Source organism: Lagenorhynchus albirostris, chromosome 6 (assembly GCF_949774975.1).
Source record: "Lagenorhynchus albirostris chromosome 6, mLagAlb1.1, whole genome shotgun sequence".
NCBI lineage: Eukaryota > Metazoa > Chordata > Mammalia > Artiodactyla > Delphinidae > Lagenorhynchus > Lagenorhynchus albirostris.
Genome location: NC_083100.1, coordinates 19250566 through 19278137, shown reverse-complemented (window position 1 = coordinate 19278137; position 27572 = coordinate 19250566). Strand labels below are relative to the sequence as shown.

The window sequence follows — 27572 nt, the reverse complement described above, 5'->3', positions numbered from 1 at the left end:
AATTCAGTGACAGTCACGATGCTGCACAACCACTACCACTCTCTAGTTCCGGAATGTTCCCATCATCCCAGATGGAAAGTCCACGCCCACTAGGAGTCACTCCCCCTTCCTCCCTTCCTCCCAGCCCCTGACAACCACTAATCGCTCACTGTCTCTATGGACTTCCTGTTCTGGACATTTCATATAAATTCAATCATACGAACCGGGCCTTTGTGTCTGACTTTTTTCACTGGGCCTAAAGTATTCAAGGTTCATCCACGTCGTAGTGTGTATCCTTTTTTTTCAGCTGAATACCATTCCATTGTGTGGCTAGACCACCTTTTGTTGATCTGTTCATATGGACATTTGGATTGTTTCCACCTTTTGGCTATTGTGAATAGAGCAGCTATGAATTTCATGTACAGGTTTTTGTCTGAACACCTGTTTTGTTCCGTTCTTTTGGGTGCGTACTGTTTGGGGATAGATCGAGAAAGAAGGCCTTGATTGCCAGGCTAAGGAGTAGGGGGAGACTTTTTGCAGCAGGCGATGCGGGCAGGTATTTAAACAAGAATGACAAGATCAGAGCTGGGTGAGAAGGCTGGAGGATGGGCCCCTGGCCAGTCAGGGCCCAGAGTGGGGAACCTCCCCCAGGTCCCTGAGCCCTGGCCTCGGGGCACTGTCAGGCTGGGCTGGAAGAGCGGCACTGAAACGGACGCAAGCCCAGGCCTTCTTTTTTTTTTTTTTTTTTTAATATTTATTTATTTATTTTTGGCTGTGTTGGATCTTCGTTGCGGTGCGTGGGCTTCTCCTTGCGGTGGCTTCTCTTGTTGCAGAGCATGGGCTCTAAGCACATGGGCTTCAGTAGTTGTGGCTCATGGGCTTAGTTGCTCCGCAGTATGTGGGATCTTCCCAGACCAGAGCTTGAACCCGTGTGCCCAGCATTGGCAGGCGGATTCTTAACCGCTGCGCCACCAGGGAAGCCCCCATGTGCTCTTCTTACTCTGACACCACTTCTCCCCAGGCTCATCCGCCATGACCAAGCTGAGCACCCAGGTCAAAGGCTCCCTCAACGTCACCACGCCCGGGGTACAGATATGGAGGATAGAGGTGAGGACCTGCCTGGGCACAAAGGGCACAAAGGACTGGGATGGACCAAGGGAAGGGAGAGCCCTGGGATTACTGACTGTCCTCCACCCTGCCCTGCTGGCATGTGAGCCCCTGGTGCCTGTCCCCAAGTGCCATCCCCACCCCCTCCTCAGGCATCGGGCACATCCTCTTGCTCCTTTTCCTCCCCACCCTCCTCACATCCATTCACCTTGTCAGTTTCCTCATGCCCTCTTCCTCCTGGCCTTCCTTTCCTAACTCTCCATTTGGTTAAGGGAGGCAGGGAAGCTGGGGGTCCTCGGTGGTTGACCCTCTGACCTCCCTTCCCTCCCTAGGCCATGCAGATGGTGCCTGTTCCTTCCAGCACCTTCGGCAGCTTCTTCGAGGGTGACTGCTACATAGTCCTGGCTGTGAGTGGGGGATGGGCAGGGGAGGGGGCTGAGCAGAGAGCAAAGCTCACAGTAGCAACACAGGAAATTTGAGGCTGGGGGCAATGGGAACTGCCGCCTAACTTCACCCCAGGACAGCATTCACTGGGTGTTCCCAGCCTAGAGGTAGCTCTGCAGGGTCAGAGATGTAAGAGGCTCTCCCTGCCCTTGGGCTGTGAGCTCCCAGCTGGGGTGACCATCTGTGGATTTACAGTCTTGGGGGATCTTTTGAACTGGTGGGATGTCACCCTACCTTGAGCCCATGTTCCCAAAATCCGTAGTCAACTTCATTTCCCCTTCTCGGTTTCTTCCACATCCTGTATTGTTAACGCATTTGTACTTTTCTTTATATTGATTCACTTTTAAAATTTAAATCCATTTATTTAAAAACTTAATATCATTATCATGAATGGAACACAGTGTCCCATGTCACAAACAGAAAGTAGCTATAAAATATTTCCATAATCAGAGACTTCCCTGTCAGTCCAGTGGTTAAGACTCCGCACTTTCACTGCAGGGGGCCTGGGTTCGATCCCTGATCTGGGAACTAAGATCCTGCATGCCCGGTGGTGTGGCCAAAAAAAAAAATTCCATAATCATTTCATTGTATACCACGCAATCACCTCTCAGACCTCTGATGGTCTGTGCACATCACTTTGGGAAATGCTGTAGTCCAACCAAGTTATTTCCAAGGTGAGATGAGGAAGGCCCGGGTCGGGGAAGCCACTTGCCCCATGTCTCAGAGAGCCTGACAGAACTGGGGCCACGATGCAGGGCTGCTGACCACCAGTCCCATGAACTTCCCCCATGCCAAGCTCCGCTGTGGCCCAGGCCCCAAGAGCTTGTGAAGCAGGGAGGCAGGGAGAGGGCTGTGGGAGCCCAGGGCCTCAGGTACACTGGACATGCACTCTCCCTAGATCCACAAGACAGGCAGCAACCTGTCCTATGACATTCATTACTGGATCGGCCGGGACTCGTCCCAGGATGAGCAAGGGGCAGCTGCCATCTACACCACACAGATGGATGACTTTCTGAAGGGCCGGGCTGTCCAGCACCGCGAGGTCCAGGGCAACGAGAGCGAGACCTTCCGAGGCTACTTCAAGCAGGGCATTGTGTACGGAGGGGCGCGATACAGGCTTGGGAATGGAATCAGGGCTGGGGAGGGACACCAAGGCTGGGGGGCAGACCTGGGGCTGGAAAGGGAGACTGAGGCTGTGGGGAGAGCCCATGAAAGCAATTTTTGTTCACCTTCCTAATCTTCCACCCCCATTTCTGCTGCTTCCCTGTCCTTGGTCTTCATCTCTCTGAGTGTGTCGTTGGCTGCCCCAATGGCCATTCTGAAATTCTGTAACTCTGCATACCATGAATTTTTGTAAATCAACCCCTATTTGAATGTCCTGGAGAGCTCAGCACCAAAGGAGGGCCTCCAGGGCATCATATCAAGTCTCCCCACTGGCCAATGAGCATATGACTGCTCCTTCTTTCTCTAAAGAAACCTTTCACACTAAAATCCAGATTTCCAGCTTTTCTTGAAAAATCTGAAGTTCTGACCTCCCGGCTTTTCCCATGGAAACACACGGTCAGGAGCCAAGTTGCTACTGACCTGTAGGATAGGCCAGGATTTCTCCAGTTAGCCAGTCCCCACCCTTCCCTTTTGTCTTGCTCTCCTTCTTTCTATACTCACAGCAGCAGTCCACTCCTTTGAGCACTTGAGGTGGTACCTCTCCTGGCTTAAGTCTGCTTGGGCTGCCATAGCAAGATACAAAAAATACAAAAACCAAAAACTAGACTGGGTGGCTTAAACAAAAGAAATTAGTTTTCTCACAGTTCTAGAAGTTGGAAAGTCCAAGATGAAGGTGTCAGCTGATTTGATTGCTGGTGAGGGCTCTCTCCCTGATTTGCAGATGGCCACCCTCTCACTGTGTCCTCACATGATGGAGTGTGAGCAAGCTCTCTAGTGTCACTTCTTATAAGGGCACTAATCCGATCATGAAGTTCCCACCCTTATGACCTCACCTAGACCTCATCAAATCTATTACATCCCAAAGGCTCTGTCTCCAAATACGTCACATCGAGGGCTAGGTCTTCAACATATGAGTTGGGAGGGGACACAATTCAGTCCATAACATCTCCCCTCTTTCCTTCACTTCAGTCCCCTGTCCTTAGAGTCCTATCTGGTCCTTCCACATTACCACATTACCATGCACCCATCTTCGCAGGGCTCTCAACAGGGCAAAGACTAGGGTGAGGTGAGCGAGGCATCTAGGGTACAAACTCCAAAGAGGCACTCACTGCCAGGGTCATGCAAATTGAGGCAATAGACCGACCTTGCATGACACTGAGAGTGAGTGCCTCCTTGGAGTTTGTGCCCAAGGTGCCTCATGCACCTCCCTAGTCCCAGCCCCAGCCCTCAAATGGCCCCTGTGGCAACCAGGTACCCAAGATCTGGGAGGACGAGGACCTATCACACCTCCCAGCCCACTCCCTTGGGTCAGTGCACCTCTCTTCACAGGATCCGGAAAGGGGGTGTGGCTTCTGGCATGAAACAAGTGGAGACCAACTCCTATGACATCCAGCGGCTGCTACATGTCAAGGGCAAGAGGAATGTGGTGGCCAGAGAGGTGGGCATCAACCAGGGCCCTGGGCGTGGCCTCCTCTCCCCGCTCCCAGCCTGGGTGGAAAGCAGAGGCTGAGGAGGGGTGAGGGGCAGAGAAGGGGTGGGGAAGAGATGATGGGTGATGGGGGTGATGGATGGGGTCTGAGTGGGATCTGCGCCTGCCCCATGGCTCTCCAGGTGGAGATGTCCTGGAAGAGTTTCAACCGTGGGGATGTTTTCCTCCTGGACCTCGGGAAGCTTATCATCCAGTGGAACGGGCCAGAGAGTAACCGCATGGAGAGACTCAGGGTAACCCTGCTGGTGCACCACCCCTCCCCACAAATCCCACCCTGCCCCGACCTGCTCCTGCACCCAGCACCCAGCCTCCCTCCCAGTCAAACTTGCCAGACCACTGCCACACCCCAAGCAGCCCCCATTTCCCCAGGCGTCTCTGCCCTGACTGTCCAGGTTGCTGTGTTTGAAGGTGGATCTGAGTCTTCACGTGTATGGGGAGAGCTATGCATGTTGGAGTTCGCGTGTTTGTCCCCTGGCTGACCCACTCAGGCCTAATGAGTCCCTGCTGTGTGGCAGACCCTGTGCCAAGCATTGGGCATCTGGTGGTGAATGAAATGGGCAGCACCCGGCCCTGGCTCTGGCCTCCAGCTGGCTGTCCAGTGGGGAAGACAGACATGGAGGGCAATATTGGAGAAGTGAGGGGTGGGGAGTGTGGCGCTGGGGGTTCTGAGAGTTCTAAGAAGGCTTCTGGAGGGAGGCAGGAGAGAAGTGGCTGGCAGGGAACCTCCTAGCTCAGCCAGAGCACAAAATGAGGGCTTTGGGGGCTTGGAGCAGAGGGTGGGTGGGTCTCATAGGACATGCTATGTGGTCAGAAGTCTGTGTCAGAGGGTTGAGTTTTGTTCTGAGTGTCCGGGAGGCCGTTGAAGGTCACCCTGACTTTTTATTTTTTTGCGGTACGCGGGCCTCTCACTGTTGCGGCCTCTCCCGTTCCGGAGCACAGGTTCCGGACATGCAGGCTCAGCGGCCATGGCTCACGGGCCCAGCCGCTCCGCGGCATGTGGGATCTTCCCGGACCAGGGCACGAACCCGTGTCCCCTGCATCGGCAGGCAGACTCTCAACCACTGCGCCACCAGGGAAGCCCCACCCTGACTTTTGAGAAGCGAGAGCGGGTGGAGGGTTTGAGGGCACACAGGGAGCCCCTCTGGCTGTCTGGGTGAGGAGCATGGCTGGGAAGGTGGAATCACGGGACTTGCGTGTCAGATTGGGGGTGACGAGAGAGGGGCGAGGCAGACGTCAAAGGATGTGCTTTCTGTGGGGATGGATGGAGTCCCACTTCCTGAGATGGGAAGATCAAGAAGCAACAGAGTTGGGGAGAAAATCAAGAGTTCTGTTTGGGACATCTTAAAATGGGGTTATCATGGGAGTTGGAGAAATAAGATGAAAACAGAGGGCTGGGCAGGAGACAGATATGGACCTGAGTACAGAAGCCTTGGGACTGGGAGAGAGAGCCTGGAGGGGAGTGGAGAGAGAAGGGGACCTGGGTGGAAAGGCCAGTAACTGAGTAGTAGATGTTGGGCAGAGGAGGGTAAGCCAGCCCTGTGTGTGAGTGTGTGTTTGGACATCTGTGTGAGCACGTGAGAGGCTGCTGTGTGTGTGTGTGAGTGTGGATGTTTGGGCGTATGTGTGAGCGCACACATGAGCCTCTGTGTGTGTGTGTGTGTGTGTGTGTGTGTGTGTGTGTGTACATGGCTTTGGGGCAAAGAGACTGGGACTGTGATCTTCAGGGCTCGCCTCTCATGCAAAACTGTGAAGTAAAATCACAAATTTCAAACCATGTCAAAAACGAAGTCCCAGCAGGTCCCCTCCAGACCCTCTCCTGCCCAGGAGGAAACCTGCTCTTCCTGGGTTTTTGCCTGGTTTCCTCACATGCACCTAAAAAGCCTGGTCCCCCATCAAAAGGGAAGGACCAGGCAGGTGCCTCCCCCTTGGGGCTGCTGTAGGGGGCTGGGCTCTCCAGGTGTGGTTTGGGGTGGCAGACACTGCCCTGTCCCCTGCCCCCCGCCAGCCTTCACGGGTCCCGGGGCCTCCCTGCAGGGCATGACCCTGGCCAAGGAGATCCGAGACCAGGAGCGGGGTGGACGCACCTACGTGGGCATAGTGGACGGGGAGGACGAGAAGGCCTCGCCGCAGTTGATGGAGATCATGAACCACGTGCTGGGCCAGCGGAAGGAGCTGAAGGCCGCCATGCCTGACGCGGTGGTGGAGCCGGCACTCAAGGCCGCCCTCAAGTTGTACCAGTGAGTGCCCGGCTGCCTCTGGGCTCCTCTTGACCCTGGGGGACTTCCTGGGGGAGGATTCCCCAGGCGAGGGCCCGGGACCCCCCTTGTCTATGCTGCACTTTTGTCCTGCAGTGTGTCTGACTCAGGGGGAAACGTGGTGGTCAGAGAAGTCGCCACATGGCCGCTCACACAGGACCTGCTCAGTCACGAGGTGAGAGGGTCTGGAGGCCACCCCCAGACCCAACTCCCATCACCCCCCTGCCTGCCGCCTGCCCACTCTCCCCCAAGTAGGAGCGGCGCCAGGGGCCTGGGGCGGCTGTGGAGGAGTGGGTGGCGTGTGAGGGAAGGTGACCTCGTGTGCCTGCCACTCCCCCAGCCCAGCACCGAGGGCGCCCTCAGGCTCTCACCCTGCGTCCTTCTCTCCCGCCTCCAGGACTGTTACATCTTGGACCAGGGGGGTCTGAAGGTCTACGTGTGGAAGGGGAAGAATGCCAATGCCCAGCAGAAGAGGGAAGCCATGAGCCAGGCACTGGTGGGCCTGGGCGTCAGGGAGGAGAACTTGGAGGAGAAGGCAGAGAAGCCGACTCCAGCAGGGAGAGGGCAGCGGGGTCAGGGCCAGGCACAGCCCCAGGCAGAGGCCAGGGAAGGCTCCGAGCCTGATTTAGCTCCAGGGGGTGTGGGTATCTGCTCTGCAGCCATCTTGGCGGGTCTCTGCACGCTGCATAGCCAACCACCCGGCAACCTGGGGTCTCTGCAGAATGCGGGCTCCCACCTCCAGCTTGGCTGGGACAAGGGAGGGAGAAATGGAGGCTGGCCTTCCTACAGATGGGGGTTGGGTCAGCATGGGGCTAAGGCCAAGTCAGAGTTTGGGGTCCCTGTAGGAGTTAGAGTCAGTAATTCTAACTGGCTTGGGGTCAGTGTTGGATTGGGGGTGGGGTTCAAGGTTGGAGATGGAGGCTGGGATCAGGTTTGGGTCAGATTTGACCTTGGGGTTGGGGTCAGAAGTGGGTTTTGAGGTTAGTAGTGGATTCAGGGTTGAGGTCAGAGCTAGGTTGGAGGTGGTGTCGAGTTTGGAGTCTGGTCTGGCCTTGGGGTGGGGGTCAGAGCAGGGTTAGGTTTGGGGTCAGCTTGGGACTGTGGTAAGATTCTGGTTTGGGCTTGGGGCCGGGGTAGATTAGTGGTTGGGTCTGGGTGGGGTTAGAGCCAGTCTTTGGCTTTCACTAGGGGGTGGGGACTGGGGGAGGGACACAGGCCCAGCCACCCCCTTCTCTTCCCAGAACTTTATCAAGGCGAAGCAGTACCCACCAAGCACGCAGGTGGTGGTGCAGAATGATGGGGCCGAGTCAGCCGTCTTTCAGCAGCTCTTCCAGAAGTGGACAGTGCCCAACCGGGCCTCAGGCCTGGGCAAAACCCATGCCGTGGGCTCCGTGGGTGAGGGTTGGCCCGAGGCAGGGTGGGACCAGAAGCCGGGAGCGGGGCCCAGAGAGCACAGACCTGTCTCCTGCCCTCCTTCCTGAACACGCCTCTTGCATGTGCACTTTCACCCTGGCTCTGGACTCCCCAGGTGGGGTGGGGACACAAAGGGACTTGGAGAAATTCAAGAGTTGTCACAAAAAGGGAGCTGAGAACAGCCTGACTTTCATTTGGAGTGGGGTTGGGTCTCCCTGGAACCCAGAAAACTTTAGTCTCCCGGACAATATTTGCTGAGGGCAAGCTCTATGCCAGGCACCTGGGGGAGGAGAAAAGGGTTGTCCTTCCTCTGGCTGCTCTGGGAGGCCCCAGTGAAGCATGAGCCTTCCTGGAGGGAGATATGGTTCTGTGTTATAACTCTGCCACTCTCTAGCTGCATGACCTTGGGTCAGCTACTGAATCTCTCTAACCTCAGTTTCCTCATCTGTAAAATGGGTCTAAGAATTGTAGCTTCCGCTCAGGGCTGTTGTGAGAACCTGGGGGAGCTCAGCTGGTGACACTGGGTATCGTGATTCCCCCTCACTCCAGCTAGGGTGGAACAGGTGAAGTTTGATGCCACGTCCATGCACGTCCAGCCTCAGGTGGCTGCCCAGCAGAAGATGGTCGACGATGGGAGTGGGGAGGTGCAGGTATGGCGAGGGAGAAGGGTGGCCCGGGATGGGTGGGGAGGGGTTGGCCGAGCCTGTCCTGGACCTCACACTAGCCTGGTACCTGCCCCAGGTATGGCGCATTGAGGACCTAGAGCTGGTGCCTGTGGATTCCAAGTGGCTCGGCCACTTCTATGGGGGCGACTGCTACCTGCTGCTCTACACCTACCTCATTGGCGAGAAGAAGCACTACCTGCTCTACATCTGGCAGGTCAAGCCCCACCCCACCCTGTCCAGAGCAGAGCCAGCTCAGCTCCCCCTCCACTATACCCAGGCCAAGTGGCCATTGCGCCTGAATTGAATACCTCTGGTGATGGGGATTTTCACCCCTTTTCTATCTTGGAACTGCTTTGGCTGTGAGATCCCACTGACACTGAGTATCCCCACTCACAACCCTTTCCCCTTTTGATTCTCTGAGTCTCTCTTCCAACTCCCATTCCCTTCATCTGCTCTGACTGTGGGTTTCTATGTCCAGATGTGAGGGAGCAGGGAGATGCTTGGGTGCTGGGGTTGAGTGGTGTGCTAGCCATGGTGTTTCCCTGAGAAAGGCGCAGTAAGCGGGAGAGGAGGTTTGGGGTCAAGGCGGGTCAAGGGTGGACTGAGGCTGGAAAGAGATTAAGTGTGGGGCTGGGATCAGAACTGAGGTCTGGGTCAGGTGGGGATTTGGGCTGTGTCCGGGGTGGGGCTTGGTGGGGAAGACAGTTGGTTTGGGGCTGGGCAGAATTGGGGATGGAGTTGTGGCTAAGGCTGGGGACGGAGTCAGAATCGGAGGCTGTCCTCATCCTACCCTTTCCATCCTGCTCATCCCCAGGGCAGCCAGGCCAGCCAGGATGAAATCACAGCCTCGGCCTATCAAGCGGTCATCCTGGACCAGCAGTACAACAATGAACCAGTCCAGATCCTGGTCCCGATGGGCAAGGAGTCACCTCACCTCATGTCCATCTTCAAAGGACGCATGGTGGTCTACCAGGTGTGGCTGCTGGACCGGGGTGCCTGGCAGTACCGGCAGCTGAGGCGGGGTGGGCCTCCAGGAGATGGGGAAGGGGACGTGGGGTGGGAGCGGGGCTAGGGTGAAGCCCATTCTCCCTAGGAGAGGACTGTTTGAGGCTCCATCATCTATGTCGAATGGTAATAGAAACAGCAATTCAGTATTTTTAAAAATCCGTTTGATAAACACTTAGCACATAACATACAAGTACTGTTTCTCTCTACACCCCTACTCCTTGGGCCCTCTCCATGAAAAAAGAAGTTATTGTGGCTGGATCTGCCTAACGATGGACCCGTCTAAAATGCACTGGCGCCTTCTGACATAATGAAATAGCCGTCTCTTGCATTCCTTTAAGCAATAATTTGGTTACTGAGCACTTACTAAGCATACAGCCCTCTGCAAAGCGCCAAGGGGGAGAAAAATGCCATGCTAATGCTGTTTACCATCTTGCTGGGCAACCAGTGAACCAACAGGCCAAGGCACTGTGTGCTTAAATGCCAGAAATATGTTGCATTCAAAGGGGAGCATGCATACAGTAATCAGGGAATAAGCATAGAGTCCATGATGGAAAGGGGGTTTGGAGGAGGTCTTGACATTGGGGTCAGAGTTGAAGAGCTCAGCAGAGGTAAGACGAGGGCATGCGATGCAGGGGCACAGCCAGGACAAAGGCCCAGAGGAAGGGCGCCGTGGGGAACAGTGAGAAACTGGCCAAGCTACATGGAGGGTTTGGAGAGAGCTGAGAGTGACTCTGGAAAGGAAGTCTCCACCTTCAACATCAAGGGCCGCGCTGAAAGCTGGGCTCTAGTCTGTAAGCCGGATGAAGGTTTCAGGCAGGGAAGCACCCGTGACCAAAGCAATGTTTTGGAAAGACTATAGTCTGGTGATGGTGTAGAGGACCAGGAGGGCAGCAGACCCACCCAACCTCTGTCACCCCTCTAATCCTCCATCACCTTTACTAAGTTACTCCTGCCCCTCTCTCCCTGCAGGGAGGCACCTCTCGGGCTAGCAGCGTGGAGCCTGTGCCCTCCACACAGCTGTTCCAGGTCCGGGGGGCCAGCGCCAACAACACCAAGGCCTTTGAGGTCCCAGCCCGGGCCGCCTCTCTCAACTCCAATGACGTCTTCATCCTCAAGACCCAGTCTTGCTGCTACCTGTGGTGTGGGAAGGTGTGTGCAGGGTCCAGCGGCCTCCCCCTCCCCACGTGCATCTTGGCGGTCCCCCAGCCTCAGAGCAGTCTCCCCGTGTGGGTCAGGGCAGGGGCCTCTGGCCGGGTAGGTCCCGCTCTCAGGTCTCCCTGATGCCTCTAGCCCTGCCTCGCTCCTTCGCGGCGCTGGGTCTGGCCATCCTGATTCTCTGCCTCTGTGTCCGAGTAGGTCTCTCTCATTCCGTTTGTCTCTGGACACCCATGTCTGTCCCCATGTTGCTCTGTCTTAATGCCTTGGGCTCTCTCACTCTCCCCGCGCCTGTAGCTGCCTCCGCATTTATCTCTGTCAGGAGGACTCAGTCTCTTGGAGACTTCCTCCTGCCCAGTAGGAGTGCAGACTCTCTTGTCTCCTCTGCCATCCTTTGGAGCATCAAGGACAGAGGAGAGGTTGGGAGAACTGCCCCTGCCTGGGCCGTGTGCGTGGGCCCCTGATCCAGGAGAACCTCCCAGACCTGGGAGCTCTGGGCCAGTGAATGTGGTGGAAGGAGGGGGAGGCATGGCACTGGAGATGGGCTCCCCCAGCACAGCTGACCCCCCCTTTTCCCAGGGCTGTAGTGGGGACGAGCGGGAAATGGCCAAGATGGTTGCTGACACCATCTCCCGGACCGAGAAACAAGTGGTGGTGGAAGGGCAGGAGCCAGCCAACTTCTGGATGGCCCTGGGCGGGAAGGCCCCCTATGCCAGCACCAAGAGGTAACTCCCAGGTCCCTCGACCGCCAGCTCACTTTGCAAGGCTGGAGAGCCTCCCGGCATCTCCACCCGCATGGCCCAGAGCCTGCAGCAGGTATGGATTGAGAACTCTGTGTGCCAGGCCCTCAGGGCTGCCAGGTGAGTAAGGGGCAGCCCAGGCCCTTGGAGCCTCTCAGGCACTGGGGTTGTGTCTGTGCTGCTTACCATGGAATGTCGGGGGCCTGGTGGGGGTATTTCCACAGCCATAGGAGGCAGCTCAAAGAGAGGGGCAGGGCTATAGGTGTGCCCTTTGGGAAGAAGATGCCAGGGTCCCAGCAGCTCCTGTCCTTCCATGCTGCCACAGGACCCAGATGCTGAGGAACACAAGCTGTAAACCCTCTTTTTCTAAAGAAGGTCCATGATCCACTATTCCCCAGTTCAAAAGCAAAAGGGCATGTACTACAGTAGCAGCAGGAGGAATAGAGGGAAGATATCAGGAAGAACTTCCTAACAGGACTATAGAAGAGCCACTGAAATGTATGTCCTGGAAGATTGGTGGGAATTTCTCCCTTGGAGAGCTCCTGGACTCTTGGGAGGACGCGGGAACTTTTGTGTGATCAGAAGAAAGAGCCTTTTCCTAGGAGACAGGCTTTCCAACGTGATCTCCTCTCCACCTTGCAGGCTGCAGGAGGAAACCCTGGTGATCACTCCTCGGCTCTTCGAATGTTCCAACCAGACCGGGCGCTTCCTGGCCACAGAGATCCCTGACTTCAATCAGGATGACTTGGAAGAGGATGATGTGTTCCTGCTAGATGTCTGGGACCAGGTAGGTTTGAGGCCTGGGGACCTTCCTTCCCACCACCTCAGTCCCCAGAGCCAAGAAATAGTGGCTTTAGGGATGGGTAAGGTTTGACGTTTTCTTGGCTCCCAGATACATTCTCCCTGGGAGTGGTGTTATGAGCCCAAGAAAGAAGGCGGCAAGTAGAGAGGAACATGCCTGGAGGGACTGCAGGGCAGGATGTATTCTTCTCCCAAAGTCCAGTTCATTTCATGAGGCAGAGGAGTGTTTTTGAGGGTCTTAGGCTCTGGAGAGGCTGGGAGTCACACATCTGCAGAATATCTAAGTAGAGGGCATCTGTCCAACCTCCATTTTCAAGGCCTGATGGGGCCTGCCCAAGGCCAGGGGCCACTTCTGGACATCTGAGCCTGGGGGAGCCGAGGGAGGACAGGAAGGACTGACTCTGGGATGCTCCACAGGTCTTTTTCTGGATTGGAAAGAATGCCAATGAGGCCGAGAAGAAAGCCGCAGCCACCACGGTGCAGGAATACCTCAAGACCCACCCCAGCGGCCGGGACCTGGAAACCCCCATCATTGTGGTGAAGCAAGGACACGAGCCCCCCACATTCACGGGCTGGTTCCTGGCTTGGGATCCCTTCAAGTGGAGTGTGAGTGTCCCCAGCCCACCTGCTCCTTCCAGCCCAGTGCATCCTTCATGGCACACCGAGGGCAGGGTGGACTCCTGGCTTTTCTGTTCATTGTGATGGACGACCTGTGATATATCTGTCAAGGGGTTTGAGGAGACTTAGAATAAACAGTAAGGCTGCAGCAAGACCATTAAGGCCCCTGGTGAGGGAGAAGAAAGGAAATCTATCAAAAACCTAGGCTAATGACAGTGTCTTGCTTGTGCACTAGATTTAGCTCAAAGCTCTTGGACATTATTGGTAAGAGCTGTACTGATTATTTAAATGTAAATTAATTAAAATTTGCATTTAAATTGATTAAAGAATTGATTTCTTTAAAATTAAAGAATTGATTTCTCACTAAATTAATGAATTAAAGAATTAAAATTAAGGAACTGATTTCTCAATAGTCACATGTGGCGGGTGGGTACCATATCGGACAGCACAGAAAAGAACATTTCCATCATCATTGCAGAAACGTCCAGGGCACAGCATTGGTGGGTCCTCTGAACATGTCAGTTCTAAAGGAAAGTGTCTAAAGACGGATGTCTCCTGGCACTAAATTCTAAGCAAAATGGGTCCTATACGTGGTCCTTACCTGAGGGACAGTGAATCAGATTTCCACAGGATTTTCTAAACTGGTCTCAGATAGAAGCAGAGGGCAGCTCCTCAAAACGGAACCCTAGTGAATGTTCTCTGAAGGACGGAGGAAGGCTAAGGTAGAATGAATGTTGGCCTGGTGGCTTCGGGTACTTGAAATTGACACAACAGATGAGATTAGGGAAACAAAGCTTAGATTAATTTCCTCAAATGTGTTTAAACAAATTCAGTGTTTGATGAGCTAAGTTTAGTCTTGATGATGGATTCAAACAAATCCCAAGGCGGCACACCTAGATGCCAGAACTTCTCAAATCCAGGTCAGTGTCCCAAGTCAACAACGCTGGCAGGTCTTCCCCCACCTCAAGTCTGTGTGGCGTCTCTCTCAGACTCATTCATTCACTCACTCAGTCATTTATTCATTCATTCAGTCAGCAGAACTGGAGCTCATAAGGCACCATGCTTGCTGCCAGGCCCTGGGGATGTGGAGATGAGGTTCCCCATGGAGCCAAGGTCCTCTCTACTCCCTTCACTCCTCCACCGTAGGGTCCCCTCCAGGCTCTGAGAGGAGCCCCTCCAGGGTTCTCCAGGACCCCTCAGGCCCCCAGAGCCTACACAGTGTGGGCAGGGGTCTCAAGACTGTGTGCGGCTCCTTAGACCCCGAGAGTGGGGAAAAATCGTACTTTCCATCCCCATGTTGGGCCAAGCAGGGCAAATAGCTCCCTGCCCCAGCCTGTTACCTGTCAGCCCTTCGTGCTCATCCTTACCATCCAACCTCCTTTTTCAGGGACGTCCTCCAGCCTCCCCCTGAGCTCCCTCATCTCCTTCTCACCCCCAGGCCCTAGGCCAGTCTTCATTCAAAGCCTGAAGGAAAACGTTCTTCCATCTCCTCTGCTGAGACCGAGGTCTAATTTGTTACTTACTTTACATGCAGAACACCAAATCCTATGAGGCCCTGAAGGCGGAGCTTGGAAACTCCGGGAACTGGGGCCAGATCACTGCTGTGAGTACGGGGCAGTTGGCGGTGGCCATTGACAATGGTCAGACCCGTGAGAGCTGAGAAAACTCCCCGGAAGATGCCAGGGTCCTCTGCTTCCTTTCCATTGTTCCCTCCCACTTCTCCTAGAAGTTCTTCTTGCTATTTAACTTCAATGCCTCTAGCTATTTTGTCTCCTCTATTCCCTAGTGAAATGGTTCCCAAATTTTATCATGCTTAAGAGTCTGGGTGATGGGGAACTAGGGGATGGGGGAAGCTTATTAAAATGCAGATTCCAAGGTCCCACTTCCTGAAATTCTGGTTTGTAGAGTTGGGCTGAGACCCAGTAATATGTGTATTTTTCACAAAGGGCCCAGGTAATTCGAGGCAGTTAGTCCGCAGATCACACTTGGGGAAATAGTGATTTCTCTACTGTCATCACCCTGGGGATCCCTTCTCTGGGTAGAATAACCTTTTCCTTCGATGTTTCAGTTAGTTCATGGAAATGTGTTCCGCCTACAGGCCTAGGATGTGGAAATATGAAATCAAAGAAGTTCACAGGCCTGTAGGGGAAACAAGACCAAGCAGACTCTGCAGAAGTGTGTCCAGAGCATGAGAGCAATTTCCCAAGCACGCTGGGTTATCAGCAGATAACACGTGTGGCCCCTCAGCCTCACCCTCAGGCTGGGAACCCTGTGGCACTCAATAAACCCTTCTTGGTTGACGAATGGTGCAGGTAGGAAAGCATAGGTAGATAGGTCAAGGCTAAGTGAATTTACGGATGACAGTTTCACAACAGATAAGAGAAAGAGGGTCATAAATGTCCAAGGTAGACCTCGAACATTAGGGTAGCCATGGAGGAGTTCATAAGTCATAGAACAAAACAGTCATCTTACACCAACTGGCTTTGGCTGAATACAATCCGCCAAGCTTTAGCTCATGGGTCCTGTCCAAAGTGCCATGTTTTTATGAGTGTGTGTGTATGTGCGTGTGGACAGTGGGAGGCATGGGTCATGGAAGCCTTCTTCTTCTTTTTTTTTTGGCCACACCGCAAGGCTTATGGGATCTTAGTTCCCTGACCAGGGATTGAACCCAGGCTCTTGGCAGTGAAAGCGCCGAGTGATAACCATTGGACCGCCAGGGAATTCCCATGGAGGGCTTTTTTTTTTTTTTGCAGTACGCGGGCCTCTCGCTGTTGTGGCCTCTCCCATTGCGGAGCACAGGCTCCGGACGCGCAGGCTCAGTGGCCATGGCTCACGGGCCCAGCCGGTCCGCGGCATGTTGGATCTTCTCGGACTGGGGCACGAACCCGCGTCCCCTGCATTGGCCACCAGCGAAGCCCCCATGGAGGGCTTCTTGAAGGAGGTCCCCTAGGGTCAGTGTTGACTTCAGAGAAAAAGGCAGCCTGGGAGGCAGCCACAAACCAGCTGAACTAACAGTGTTCTCCTTTTCTTCCCTAGGAGCTCACAAACCCTAAACTAGACGTGTTCAACGCTAACATCAATATCAATTCTGGGCCTCTACCCATCTTTCCCCTGGAGCAGCTGGCGAACAAGCCTGTGGAGGAGCTTCCCGAGGGCGTGGATCCCAGCAGGAGGGAGGTGGGTCAGACTCTGAGAAGGAGGACGAATCTGATTTAGTGAGAGATTTCCTCCTGAAAGGTGAACAGCAATTATTCAGGCAGAGTGGCTTACTCTTGGAGAAGGGAACAGTATACACGAAGCCCAGAAGTAGGAAGTAAACACAGTTCGGGCGAAAGGAAGAGGCGGCCAGAGCGGTGGGGTGGGTGGAGCTGGGGAGGGGTGGCTGATAGGGGGGCAGGGGACTGGGCAGTGCCTTCTACTCCAGGCTAGGGGTGGGCGGTGTCCATTCTAAAAGTCAAGGGGAACCATTATGGTGAAGCAGGGGAGTGGCAGTCAGGTTTACGCTTTTCAAAGACCACTCTAGTTGCTCAGTGAAGAATGGACTGGAAGGTGGCCAAAGCAGCGGCCACAAGTCAGGCTGAGAGGTAGACGGGGCCTGGAATAGACGGTGGCAGGTGGAGGTGGGGGTGGGTGGAGGGAAGGAGAAGGTTTAGGGAAATAATTCGGAGGTTAAGTCAACGACACTTGGTAACGACCGGATAAAGGTTGTGAGAGGGGAAAGTTGTGTCATTTTCTGAGATAAAAATCCTGGGTCGGACGCAGCTTAGAAGGGGACAGTCATGAGTTTAGTGGCAGCCATGTCGTTTGCAGCACCCAGGAGACATCCTGGTTGAAATACATGTTTGGTATTTGGGCTGGCAATTCAGAGGAGCACCGGGGAGGAGACTCATTGGCACAGGGTCCATCAGGTAGCTGCAGCTGCTGTCTGTGTGGACCACTTGTGGGAGAGAGTTTGGCAAGAAGGGCTTGTTTAAAAAACACATTTCTGGACTTCCCTGGTGGTCCAGTGGTTAAGACTTTGTGCTTCCACTGCACGGGGCACGAGTTTGATCCCTGGTGAGGGAAGTTCCGCGTGCCATGCGGTGAGGCCAAAAAGAAGAAGAAAACAAAACCCACATTTCTAGTGTTCATTCCCACTTCATGAAGTCTAAAATAGACTGAAAATCTAGCCTGAGAGGGTACTGAGAGAAGAGAAAATGTACTCTGTGTGTAATAAACCATAAAGAAGTCTTAGAGGTAAATTAATGAATCTACAGAAGTAAGATGACTATTTTCTCCAGGAACATCTGTTATGGGTTTGGGCCCGATATATGCATAAGTGTATTGTTTCCAGAACATTGCATCCTGCCCATCACCTTTAGAACCCTTTTATGCATTCTCTCCCACATCCACCCATGTGTCCTCACTGTAAAATTGGGATGATCCCAATATCATATAATATTATTATTCATAATAATGTTACAAATATTATTATTTGCCCAGCCCCTGGTACATAGGAAGTGCTCTATACTTGTAGGCTGTTATTATCATTGTTTGTTCTGCACCTGAGAAAACTCAGACCCAGAGCGGGGAAGTGACTTGCCTAATGTGATGTAACTAGTCAGCAGCAAAGTCAGAGCAAGAATCAGGTCTTCTGAGTCCCACTGTTACTGTCATATCATGTAGCACAGAAAAAGTATTTCTAAAGGGAAGGGCAGCCAACATTATTGAACCAGGTGATTAAAAGGGGGCTAAATATTGACAATATATTTTGTTGGTAAGGCTGTGGAGAAACATATATTATTCTGTTGGTGTGAGGGCAGCATGTTACAACCCCTGTAGAGGGGAATTGTGCAATATCTAACAAAGTTAAATATGCATTTACCTATTTTAAAACATGGAAGCTAAGTAGATCACTAATTTTGAATATAACAAACAGAATCAAGACAACCCTGCTATGGTAGAAGCAGTCTAAAAAGTCTTAGATTCTGGGCTTCCCTGGTGGCGCAGTAGTTGAGAGTCCGCCTGCCGATGCAGGGGACACGGGTTCGTGCCCTGGTCTGGGAGGATCCCACATGCCGCGGAGCGGCTGGGCCCGTGAGCCATGGCCACTGAGCCTGCGCGTCCGGAGCCTGTGCTCCGCAACGGGAGAGGCCACAACAGTGAGAGGCCCGCGTAACACACACACACACACAAAAAAGTCTTAGATTCTTTTTAAAAAATCAGTTGCTGCTGATTTCTTTTTTAAATTGTGGGAGTAGTGTGGATTCTTGCAGCAGAGCTGTGGGCTCCATGCCAAGTGGGGAGAGTGGACAAGCTCTCTGGCTGCTCCAGACGTAGAGGCAGTAGCCATAGGGTAATCTGTTTGAGTACCAATGAGTAAACCACAGAGAGGCGGATGTGGGCATGGGTGAGGCCAGTAATCAGCTGGTAGGACCGCAGGGTTCAAGAACAGGACCAGTGGAAAGATACGAGTCCACTGGGATGGGCAGTCCCTGCCCTCTAGCCTGGGGGACAGAGTCCAAAAGTCTCAACCAAGCTGCGGAGCCAGCTTGGGTGGGACAGAGAGAGGGCACCTAAAGAACTTGAAGATCATCGAGACGGCAGCCACAGCTGTGAGGGACCTTCTTCCAAAACAAGGTGCTCCACTGCCCTGCCTGGGGGAGTGGGGAGGCCTCCCAGGAGCCTTGAGCCAAAAATGCCCAGAGGTGGGATGACAGGTTAGAAAACTGGGGCTTCAGATACACCTGAGCTTGAAATCTATCTACATGTGTTTACCAAGAAGCTGTTCAGTTCAGGGCTCTCTGAGGGAGTCACAAAAGCATTCTCCAGGGCAATCCTACATAGCAGAACAGTCCGGATTGAAAAGAAACCCGTTGCTCTCACCCTGACTCTGTCCCCTTCTGGTGCCTGGGGAGCAGAGATGGAGGTGGGAGATGCTCTTTTCTAACAATTTGAATTTGGGGTTCTTACTTGAGTATGCCTTGAGGATACTGGCCAGCTCCCAGAAGTTTTACTACTGTATCATGTTTGAACTGGGAGCAGAGGTCATTTCAGTCTTATGGCTGAAGAGAACCAAGGTCTAGAAAGGTGACTCCCAGTCATGATTTTCAAACCAAGAGTGAAAAGGTAGAATTTCACTGTCTAATCTTCTAGATTATCCACAGGATGAGAGAAGCTGGTACATGTCATTTACCCAAATATTTTGTTTTCCACTCAATAGCTAGGCAAAATTTGACTCTAAATTTGTTTCGTGGCTTTCCTAGCTTCTTTTCTTAGCATCTTTCCCCTCACCTCAGTTGTACCCCTGCTGCTACCTGCCACCATCTCTAAACAAAACCTGTTCCCACAAAATAATGGCTGATGCATTCACAGTGGAATATAGAAGCCTGGTGAGGTTTAACCAGGAACATGTTGCCTTTTAACTAGGAACAAACCTAGAAGCCAAGAGAGATGAAGATAACTATAATGGTAAAATTCAGTCACCTGTGAGCACAGTAGTATTACTTTGCCGGTCTGGGAGGGAAAGATGACCTTTACAGGATCCCTGAAATCACTCAGGAAAGGGGGTGAATGTGGTGCTGTGGAGCATGTATTGGGATCAGATGACCTTAACTTTCTTTTTTCCCCCTTTTTTTAAAATTATGGTGAAATATACATAATATAAAATTTACCATCTTAGCCATTTTTAAGTGTACAGCTCAGTGGCATTAATAAACACATTCACCTCATTGTGCAACCATCAACCCTGCCCATCTCCAGAACTTTTTCATCTTCCCAAACTGAAACTCTGCACCCATTAAACAACTCCCCCATCACCACTCCTCCCCCAGCCCCTGGCACCCACCATTCTGCTTTCTGTCTCTATGGGTTTGGCTCCTCTAGGAACTGCATGTGAGTGGGCTCATACAGCATGTGTCTTTATGTGATGGGCTTATTTCACTCAGCACAGTATCCTCAAGGTTCATCCATGTTGTAGCAGGTGTCAGAATTTCCTTCTTTTTTAAGGTTGAATAATGTTCTGTTGTATTTACATACCACTTTTTGCTTATCTATTCATCTGTCAATGAACATTTGGGTTACCTCCACATTTTAGCCATTGGGAATAATGCTGCTATGAACATGGGTGTACAAATCTCTCTTCAAGATCCTGCTTTCAATTCCTTTGGGTATATACAGAGAAGCAGATTGCTGGGTCATATGGTAATTCTTGAGGCATACCATACCGTTTTCCATAGTGGTTCCCAGCAATGCTCAAGGGTTCCAGTTTCTCTACATTCCTGCCAACACTACCGTTTTGTTTTTGTTTTTGTTTCGTAATAGCCATCCTAGTGACCATGAAGTAGTACCTCATTGCAGTTTTGGTTTTTGTTTCCCTAATGATTAGTGATGTTGAGTGTCTTTGCATGTGCTTATTGGCCATCTGTATGTTGTCTTTGGAGAAATGTCTAATTAAGTCCTTGCCCATTTAAAAAAAAATTAATTTATTTATTTTTGGCTGCATCATCAGAAAATAGTTGCAAGTCATCAGATATATGACTTGCAACTATTTTCTTCCATCTGTGTGTAGTCTTTTTTTTTCCCCAGGCATGTTTGTTTATTTATTTATTTATTTGCTGCACTGCACGCCATGTGGGATCCTGGTTCCCCAACCAGGGATCGAACCCGTGCCCCATGTGTTGGGAGCGCAGAGTCTTAACCACTGGACCAGCAGGGAAGTCCCTGTGTGTCGTCTTTTGATGCATAAAATTTAATTTTCATGAAGTCCACTTTTTTTTTCTTTTGTTGTCTGTGCCTTTGGAGTCACATCTAAGAAACCACTTCCAAATTCAATGTCATGAAGCTTTTTTTAAAAAAATAAATTTAGTTACTGGGCTTCCCTGGTGGCGCAGTGGTTGAGAGTCTGCCTGCCGATGCAGGGGACACGGGTTTGTGCCCCGGTCCGGGAAGATCCCACATGCCGCGGAGCAGCTGGGCCCGTGAGCCATGGCCGCTGAGCCTGCGCATCCGGAGCCTGTGCTCCGCAACGTGAGAGGCCACAACAGTGAGAGGCCCGCGTATCGCAAAAACAAAAAAAATTTAGTTATTTATTTTTGGCTGAGTTGGGTCTTCGTTGCTGCATGCAGGCTTTCTCTAGTTGCGGCCAGCGGGGGCTGTTCTTCGTTGCGGTGCGCGAGCTTCTCATTGTGGTGGCCTCTCCTGTTGTGGAGCACAGGCTCTAGGTGCGCGGGCTTCAGTAGTTGTGGCTCTCGGGCTCAGTAGTTGTGGCACATGGGCTTAGTTGTTCCACGGCATGTGGTATCTTCCTGGACCAGGGCTCGAACCCGTGTCCCCTGCACTGGCAGGCAGATTCTCAACCACCAGAGAAGCCCTCTCCCATTTTTTTTTTTTTTTTTTTTTTTTTTTTGCGTTACGCGGGCCTCTCACTGTTGTGGCCTCTCCCGTTGCAGAGCACAGGCTCCGGACGCACAGGCCCAGCGGCCATGGCTCACGGGCCCAGCCGCTCCGCGGCATGTGGGATCTTCCCAGACCGGGGCACGAGCCCACGTCCCCTGCATTGGCAGGCGGACTCTTAACCACAGCGCCACCAGGGAAGCCCTCCCATTTTTATAGAGAGGAAAACTAAGACCTAGAAAGAGAAGCAACATTTTAACCAAGCTAAGTCAAATGTGGTAATTCTTATTTCAGGGTTAGTGTGAACTTGACCCTGGTCAAAAGAAAAGGAGCTCTATCTGCCTCATGTTGTTACCGTCCTTTTCCATTATGTTCCAAATTCAGGGATCAAATCTCTTGGACCTCAAAATGCCACCTCCCCGCTTCCCATCCCTTTCCTGGCTCTCACATTGACTGTTTTTGCTCATTTGTCTGTACACACCTATATGACTCAACAAGTCAAACTCTGGCAAGAATGTGACCTTTGCCCTCTGGTTCCTCTCCTCTTCTAGGAGCACCTGTCTGTTGAGGATTTCACCAAGGCCTTGGGGATGACTCCTGCTGCCTTCTCTGCTCTGCCTCGATGGAAACAACAAAACCTCAAGAAAGAAAAAGGACTATTTTGAGAAGCAAGGGTAGCTGTGGTTTAAAGCAGTACCCTACCCCGTTTGCAGAGCTTCATTTTATTATTACTGGTATTAGTCCTATATTAATGGAAGTGAAAATTTACAGTTGTACCTGTGAGCAGCAGTCTGTGGCAATGCCACTTCTGTTTAGTAATCTACCTATTCCTCCAGAAAGATGATTCCTCCATAAGGAGCCTGTGGTGCCAATTTCAGCTCTGAAGAAGGTGGTTGCATTTTTTTTTTTATCCTGGGTGTTGCATTACTTTTAAACCATCCTGTTCTAGAGCTTTCCCTTCTTAGAAGAGCAGCCCAACACTTCATGGAAGAGCCTTCCCTAGGCTTTTATCGTGACTCATTTTTAATTATGGCAGGTGGGCTTAAGCATTTTGCAGTTTTGTATCTTTCCAAGAGCAATGGCTTTTCCTTTTCACATATACTTTTCTTACTGCCTTCCTCAGGTGATGTTAAAGGGGACCCATTCTTTGAAAGAGCTGAATGGCCCAGGTGATGGCCCTATTTAGGAGGTTTCAAAATACTCACTAACCAGTACCCAGCGAGAACAACATACCCACTAGGCCTAGGCTTGAGGCCTAACAGCAAGTATGAAATGCAAATGCTATCTCACCCCCCTCTCTGGTACTCTTAATAATAAGGCAAAGGAAGAGCACAGTTAAGGCCCATGCTGGGTTTAGAACTGTTACCCAGAACCTCTGCAAAGCTTCACAGGCTCCTCAGATGAAATCCACCGGACGCTGGTGCTGACTCAGCCATACCTGGTTTCCCATCTCATTCCCTTTAAGGTGTAACAGTGCGCTTGAAAGTCCAAGTCAGAAGACCAACAGAAGGTGATTTCCACAACTTCAACAACTGGTTAAGTGTCTGCAAGAATATGTCCTTTTCAGAAATAACAGTTGAACCAACACAAGGTTAATAAAGGCTTTAATTTCACACACAAAAAACTCTATGCATAATTTAAAAAGGAAACAAAAACCGTACAGGGTACAGAGGAACAGTTCTGCTAAAACACAGATAAAGTGCCGCTCCATACAAAACAACATAAAGAATCAGAATCAAAAGTCACTCTGAACACAAAGAAAGAAAATCACCTCACAAATAATGTGGCCAAAGCTGCCAGCAAACCTAGTAGTGGCTCAACTAGGCAAAGTGTAGGAAGCTTACTTCTGTTCTCCTCTCCGTAGCATAAATAAACAACACTGACAATAGGCCAGAGAAGATGGGGATGGAAGGAAAAGAGAGGGAGGGAAACCTAAAGACGAGAGGTGTGTACAACCACTGTGTCTCACTCTTCCACCCATTCTGTTCTTGAAACAGACCACTTCAGATGACTGCTCTTCTGTTTTGGCATTGGACCTAACGAACTCCAGTCCTGATGCAGACCCTCATCCACTCTGTTCTGACACCAGTGGACACGTCTCTACTTCAAACCTCTGCACTTTAAGTCCAAATTACTGAAATCAGCTGCTTGTATTCATACTGGCACATTTTTTATTAAAAACTTCAAAACCTCAGACACATAGTACACATGGAAAGGAAAACACTAATTGTGTGTAAATATGATACAACGAAAGAGACTGCCTGAAGTTTAGTAATCAAAGCATGCCATAAAGAAGTCAGTGGTCGTGGTGAGACACCGCAAAAGAAACCTGTCACGAAACTCTCAAGGCCTAACAAACTATAGTTTTCCAATAAAATAAATATATATCTTTTTTCAGATGTTAATAAGACACTGATAGAGACAAAATTAGAATTTTGAAGTAATGCACTAGAAAGATGTTAGAGGGCAGAAATCTGTTTAGTTTTTGTACACACTTAAAGAGCATTACTCGGTGTAAAGCAAGATGGGGAGGAGGAAAAAGGTGTTTCTGTTCTGGGGGGGGACACTTTTATGTGACTTGCATCTAGTACTGGGTGTTGATTTTTCTAAAAATCTCCAGGTATACACAAGATCCACATGTACTTGGAGATCCAGCTCTGTTTCCCTGATTTAAAACAAAAGGGCAAAAATGGCTGGATGACTAAGAGCATCCACTGTAGTCGATTTAGACAGAGAAGAAAGAGGAAAAAGGGTAATATTTTTATTTGTTTTAATATTATCTCTGTTCAGTAGATCACAAATGAGTTTACAAACTACCTTTTTCTCCTGTATGTTTTCAACGCCCATGCTCTCTCTACACTCAGAATGCTCCACTACATATGAGATACTGCCAAGAATCTCTTTAATTTAGGTGTTTCCGAATAATTTTCATTATACAACTAGCTATACATGTGTAGAGCTATATTTATAGAGTTACATAATGGTAACTGCAATATGGAAGAATAGGTAAATTCATGAATTCACTTGCTGAGGTTTTAATTCTTAAAGTTTCTCTTTTAGAAGAATTTTACACTTGATCAAGGAGAGAAATAAAGAAATATCTAGTCTAGTATTTGCCTCCCAGAGTTAATAAACTGATCTTTAAGTATCACTGCATACTTCTTAAAATGTAAACACATTTACATTTGTTATTGAGCCATTAAGTTAGGCCTGAAATTAACAGACCATGGCAAGTAAACAAGTAGCTCTTGGAATCAAAATATAAATAGAAGAATTCATGGACTTGCTTCTTATTCTATCCTGCTGAAACAGAACTTCTGAGTCTGTACACATAAATATATTCCCTACAAAACAGAATCTATCTCCTTATAGGCCTAAATTATAGTCAGGGCTTCTAAAGTGATAGCAGCACCTGGCACATGCAACTTTCCAATCCTCTGTAATAATATTAGGTGATAATAATCAACAAGTTTTAGTTTAGCTTTCCCTTCCAAAAAATTCCAATTAAGATCAGTTGTGTGTAGAACTAAGAACTGTCAAGTTCCAATTCAAAGTCATTTAAAGTAACATATTTGGTATTTTCAATAGGAATATTAGTTATTGTGCAAGCTGCCTGGAACTGAAGCTCTCTGTCCCTATCTAACTTGTCCCTTTCAGGCACCAACATGCCAAATGCCCCATTCCCCAATTCTGAGCAAACTGCACAAAAAATATTATCTACTTGTAATTTTTAAATATATACAGTCAGCTGAAAAAAACAACAAACTCCATCAACATGGTCCAGCTGAACTCTCCATGTATAGTCATTAATCCTTCACTGAACCAAAATGAGAAAGTAACTCTGTAGTGAAAGGGGTAATAGTTGAAGGAGTGAAGGGAGAGAGGAAGGCTGACCAGGCCAAAACAATGGACAGACATCAAGGAAATTTCAAGTCCCAAACTTGCAAGTATATGAGCAGTGACATAATTCATCTACTTTTTTCAACTAATAATTCCTGCCTAAGACATGAAGAGCAAATCAAATTAGGTTCAAGCCAAGTGTACTTCTAAACCATACACACACACAAGCTATGAAAAGCAAGTCAAACGAGGGTACTTCATGGGCAACCTAGGCTTATGACATTACATCTATTTGTTTAAATGCCCTAAATGCACCCACTCATGTCAAATCATCCCAATCATTTTTAACAGCATCTCCCAAAAGCTCTCAAATACAGACACAGAGAAGTAATAAACAGCTAAAGAATGTGATTATCACTTCACTCACATATGAGAAAACCAGTTATTTCCAAGAAAAAAATAAAATGGCTCCCCAGTGGAAATAAACAAAAATTTTAAAGCTAGTTTTTTAAACAAGTATTTTCCTCTGCTCTATACTACTCCTGCATATCCTACCACCGTACCACTTTGGAAGGTTCACTACCTTAACAGGTAGGTAAATGGTAGGAGACAAAGCTTTTATCAGTAGTTAAGCAAAAGTGCTGGGGCCATTTACAATTCAAAGATTCAATATTTTAGAAGAGGTTACTATGTCAGAACACATCCAAATTTCAAGAGTAGGGCTGGAGCTCTCTTAAGGCAATCTTCCAGAAAAAATGTTACATCTTCTGTGATGTTGGACTTAAAAATGAAAGAAAATGTTGAAGGTTTCATTTTGCTATACTTAACTCTGTGTGATCCTAATGATTCCAGGGCTCACAAAATTATTTTAGGAACAAAATTCTACTCTCTAACTCATTCTTTATATGGTTTCACAAGCTACTTAACCAAGCTGGTTATGTCAGCTGAGTGACTAACATAGCACTTAATGTTGAGCCCATTTAACCTCAACTCAAAGCACCTAAAAAGTAAGATAATTATGCACCTTCGTTATTTGTTAGTTCTTGGAATTACTTAAACCAATCATATTTTAATTCTCATCCTGTTTTAAGGGCAAAGCCAGACAGCAAATGGTTATATGTTTAAGCTTTACCCTATAGCTCATGTGCTTAATTTCACCCTTGAAGCAGGGCTTTCAGCTTTAGTGGTCCAGAGTTTCAGCTTTAACACAAGAATACTCCTCCTGACCTCACTATGTATGGGAGACAGAGATGCTAGCATTCTTCATATTCTCTAGGTAATCTTGTAGGGGAGTCCCAATTGGGACAACATCACTTTCCTACCTCTTAAAGTTTTGGCTGCAGTCTGTTAGGGTAATGCTTGCTCCATGGAAGAATGACACAGAAGAAAAATAAAAGATTCTATCTTCACCATGGTAATAATATAGATGATATACAATGAAAATACTGTGTGAAGGAATCTCTTTAAAGAAAATACAAAGTGTACAATGAATACCAAATGTGGGAACATAACACATTCCAAAGCACCAACAATCCATTTCTTGGGACTGCATGTAAACAGCAAAAGCATTACGAATCCATGAAATAATTTTTTTAAAAAAGCTCCTCAAGTCAGGTGGCAGAAATGTCCCTCCTTTGTCAGGAGGACAAACTGTCATTAGTGTAACATGGAGAGCTGGCTTTCCAGTGAACTTTACTAATAGGAAACACACATGAAAGATTACGAACGTGAGTGGAACTACTCAAGGAACATAAAAGCTAAATGCCAAATGATATGTATATCTTCACACATTTTTCAGGTGAATGGACTCTTTGACAACTTCATTTAGTTTCCAAACTGCTGTGCTATTAATTCTGAGCAGGCATACTCTGGTGGGCTATCCTAACTCTTTAAGGCTCCATTCATTCCACATATATGTGTGTGTATGTGTGTGTGTGTATGTACATATATATATATTTACAACATGTATTCCTAAGACAAAAGGAAGTGCCACTCTTGTAGGAGAAAAAAAGGATAATCAGCTACAGATGTGAGACCAAAGTTTCCATAAAACAATTAATATGGAGCGTTCTGCAGAATTGCAATTTTCGTCTTTTGGTTTGGCCCTGAGCTGTTTGTTGCTCCCGCATCAAGTAGAGTTCTAAATTCTCCTCGGGCAGAGGAAAGAGAAGTGGGTGGCAGTAAGAGAGAATATGCAGTGCACACTGCCAACCCAGGAGTTTGTTCCTCATGAAGCCTGACGAGTGGTCTTTCCCACTTCCATGCTAAGTGCCTGAGAGGTCTTTTCTGTTTCCAGCAGCTCATCAAAGATCTCCCTTAAAATAAAACAAATAAAAAGTTAAACAGGAAATTCAGTGAACAGAGACAGAGGATAGACAGAAAATAAACATTGATAAAGGCTGCATAATCCCATGATGCCTAAATTTTATTAAATAAGCAGCTCATTCATTTTATTACCATCTTAACCCCATGTGCCGATTCTTAAAAATACTTAGGGGGGAATGGCAATAGCTAGCTTTGA

At 49.6% G+C, this 27572-nt stretch overlaps 2 protein-coding genes across 2 annotated transcripts in view; one reads left to right on the top strand and one right to left on the bottom strand.

Moving 5' to 3' along the window:
* The first annotated feature begins 1011 nt into the window (after nucleotides 1-1011).
* VIL1 (villin 1) lies at nucleotides 1012-21876 on the top strand. The gene is made up of 19 exons (XM_060151294.1): nucleotides 1012-1086; nucleotides 1419-1493; nucleotides 2429-2625; nucleotides 4024-4132; nucleotides 4306-4416; nucleotides 6218-6420; nucleotides 6535-6613; nucleotides 6836-6934; nucleotides 7680-7833; nucleotides 8401-8501; nucleotides 8593-8730; nucleotides 9331-9489; nucleotides 10494-10673; nucleotides 11259-11404; nucleotides 12062-12206; nucleotides 12638-12826; nucleotides 14373-14441; nucleotides 15875-16015; nucleotides 21763-21876. Exons 1-19 carry the CDS (start codon nucleotides 1012-1014, stop codon nucleotides 21874-21876), a joined length of 2484 nt encoding a protein of 827 aa, XP_060007277.1.
* A 922-nt stretch (nucleotides 21877-22798) lies between these two features.
* The window catches only part of USP37 (ubiquitin specific peptidase 37), a 90356-nt gene continuing 85582 nt past the window's right edge, over nucleotides 22799-27572 (bottom strand). The window contains exon 25 of the mRNA XM_060152119.1: nucleotides 22799-27366. Within this exon, the coding sequence (XP_060008102.1) occupies nucleotides 27279-27366 (88 nt within the window). The 3' untranslated portion in view covers nucleotides 22799-27278. The remainder of the gene's footprint in view (nucleotides 27367-27572) is intronic.

Bases quoted from the DNA above. Each gene is read 5' to 3' on its own strand.
- VIL1 (XM_060151294.1), top strand. From the start codon at position 1,012: ATGACCAAGCTGAGCACCCAGGTCAAAGGCTCCCTCAACGTCACCACG. The intron at 2,626-4,023 runs GTACGGAGGGGC...CTCTCTTCACAG, and splicing joins TACTTCAAGCAGGGCATTGT to GATCCGGAAAGGGGGTGTGG. The intron at 11,405-12,061 runs GTAACTCCCAGG...TCCACCTTGCAG, and splicing joins CCCTATGCCAGCACCAAGAG to GCTGCAGGAGGAAACCCTGG.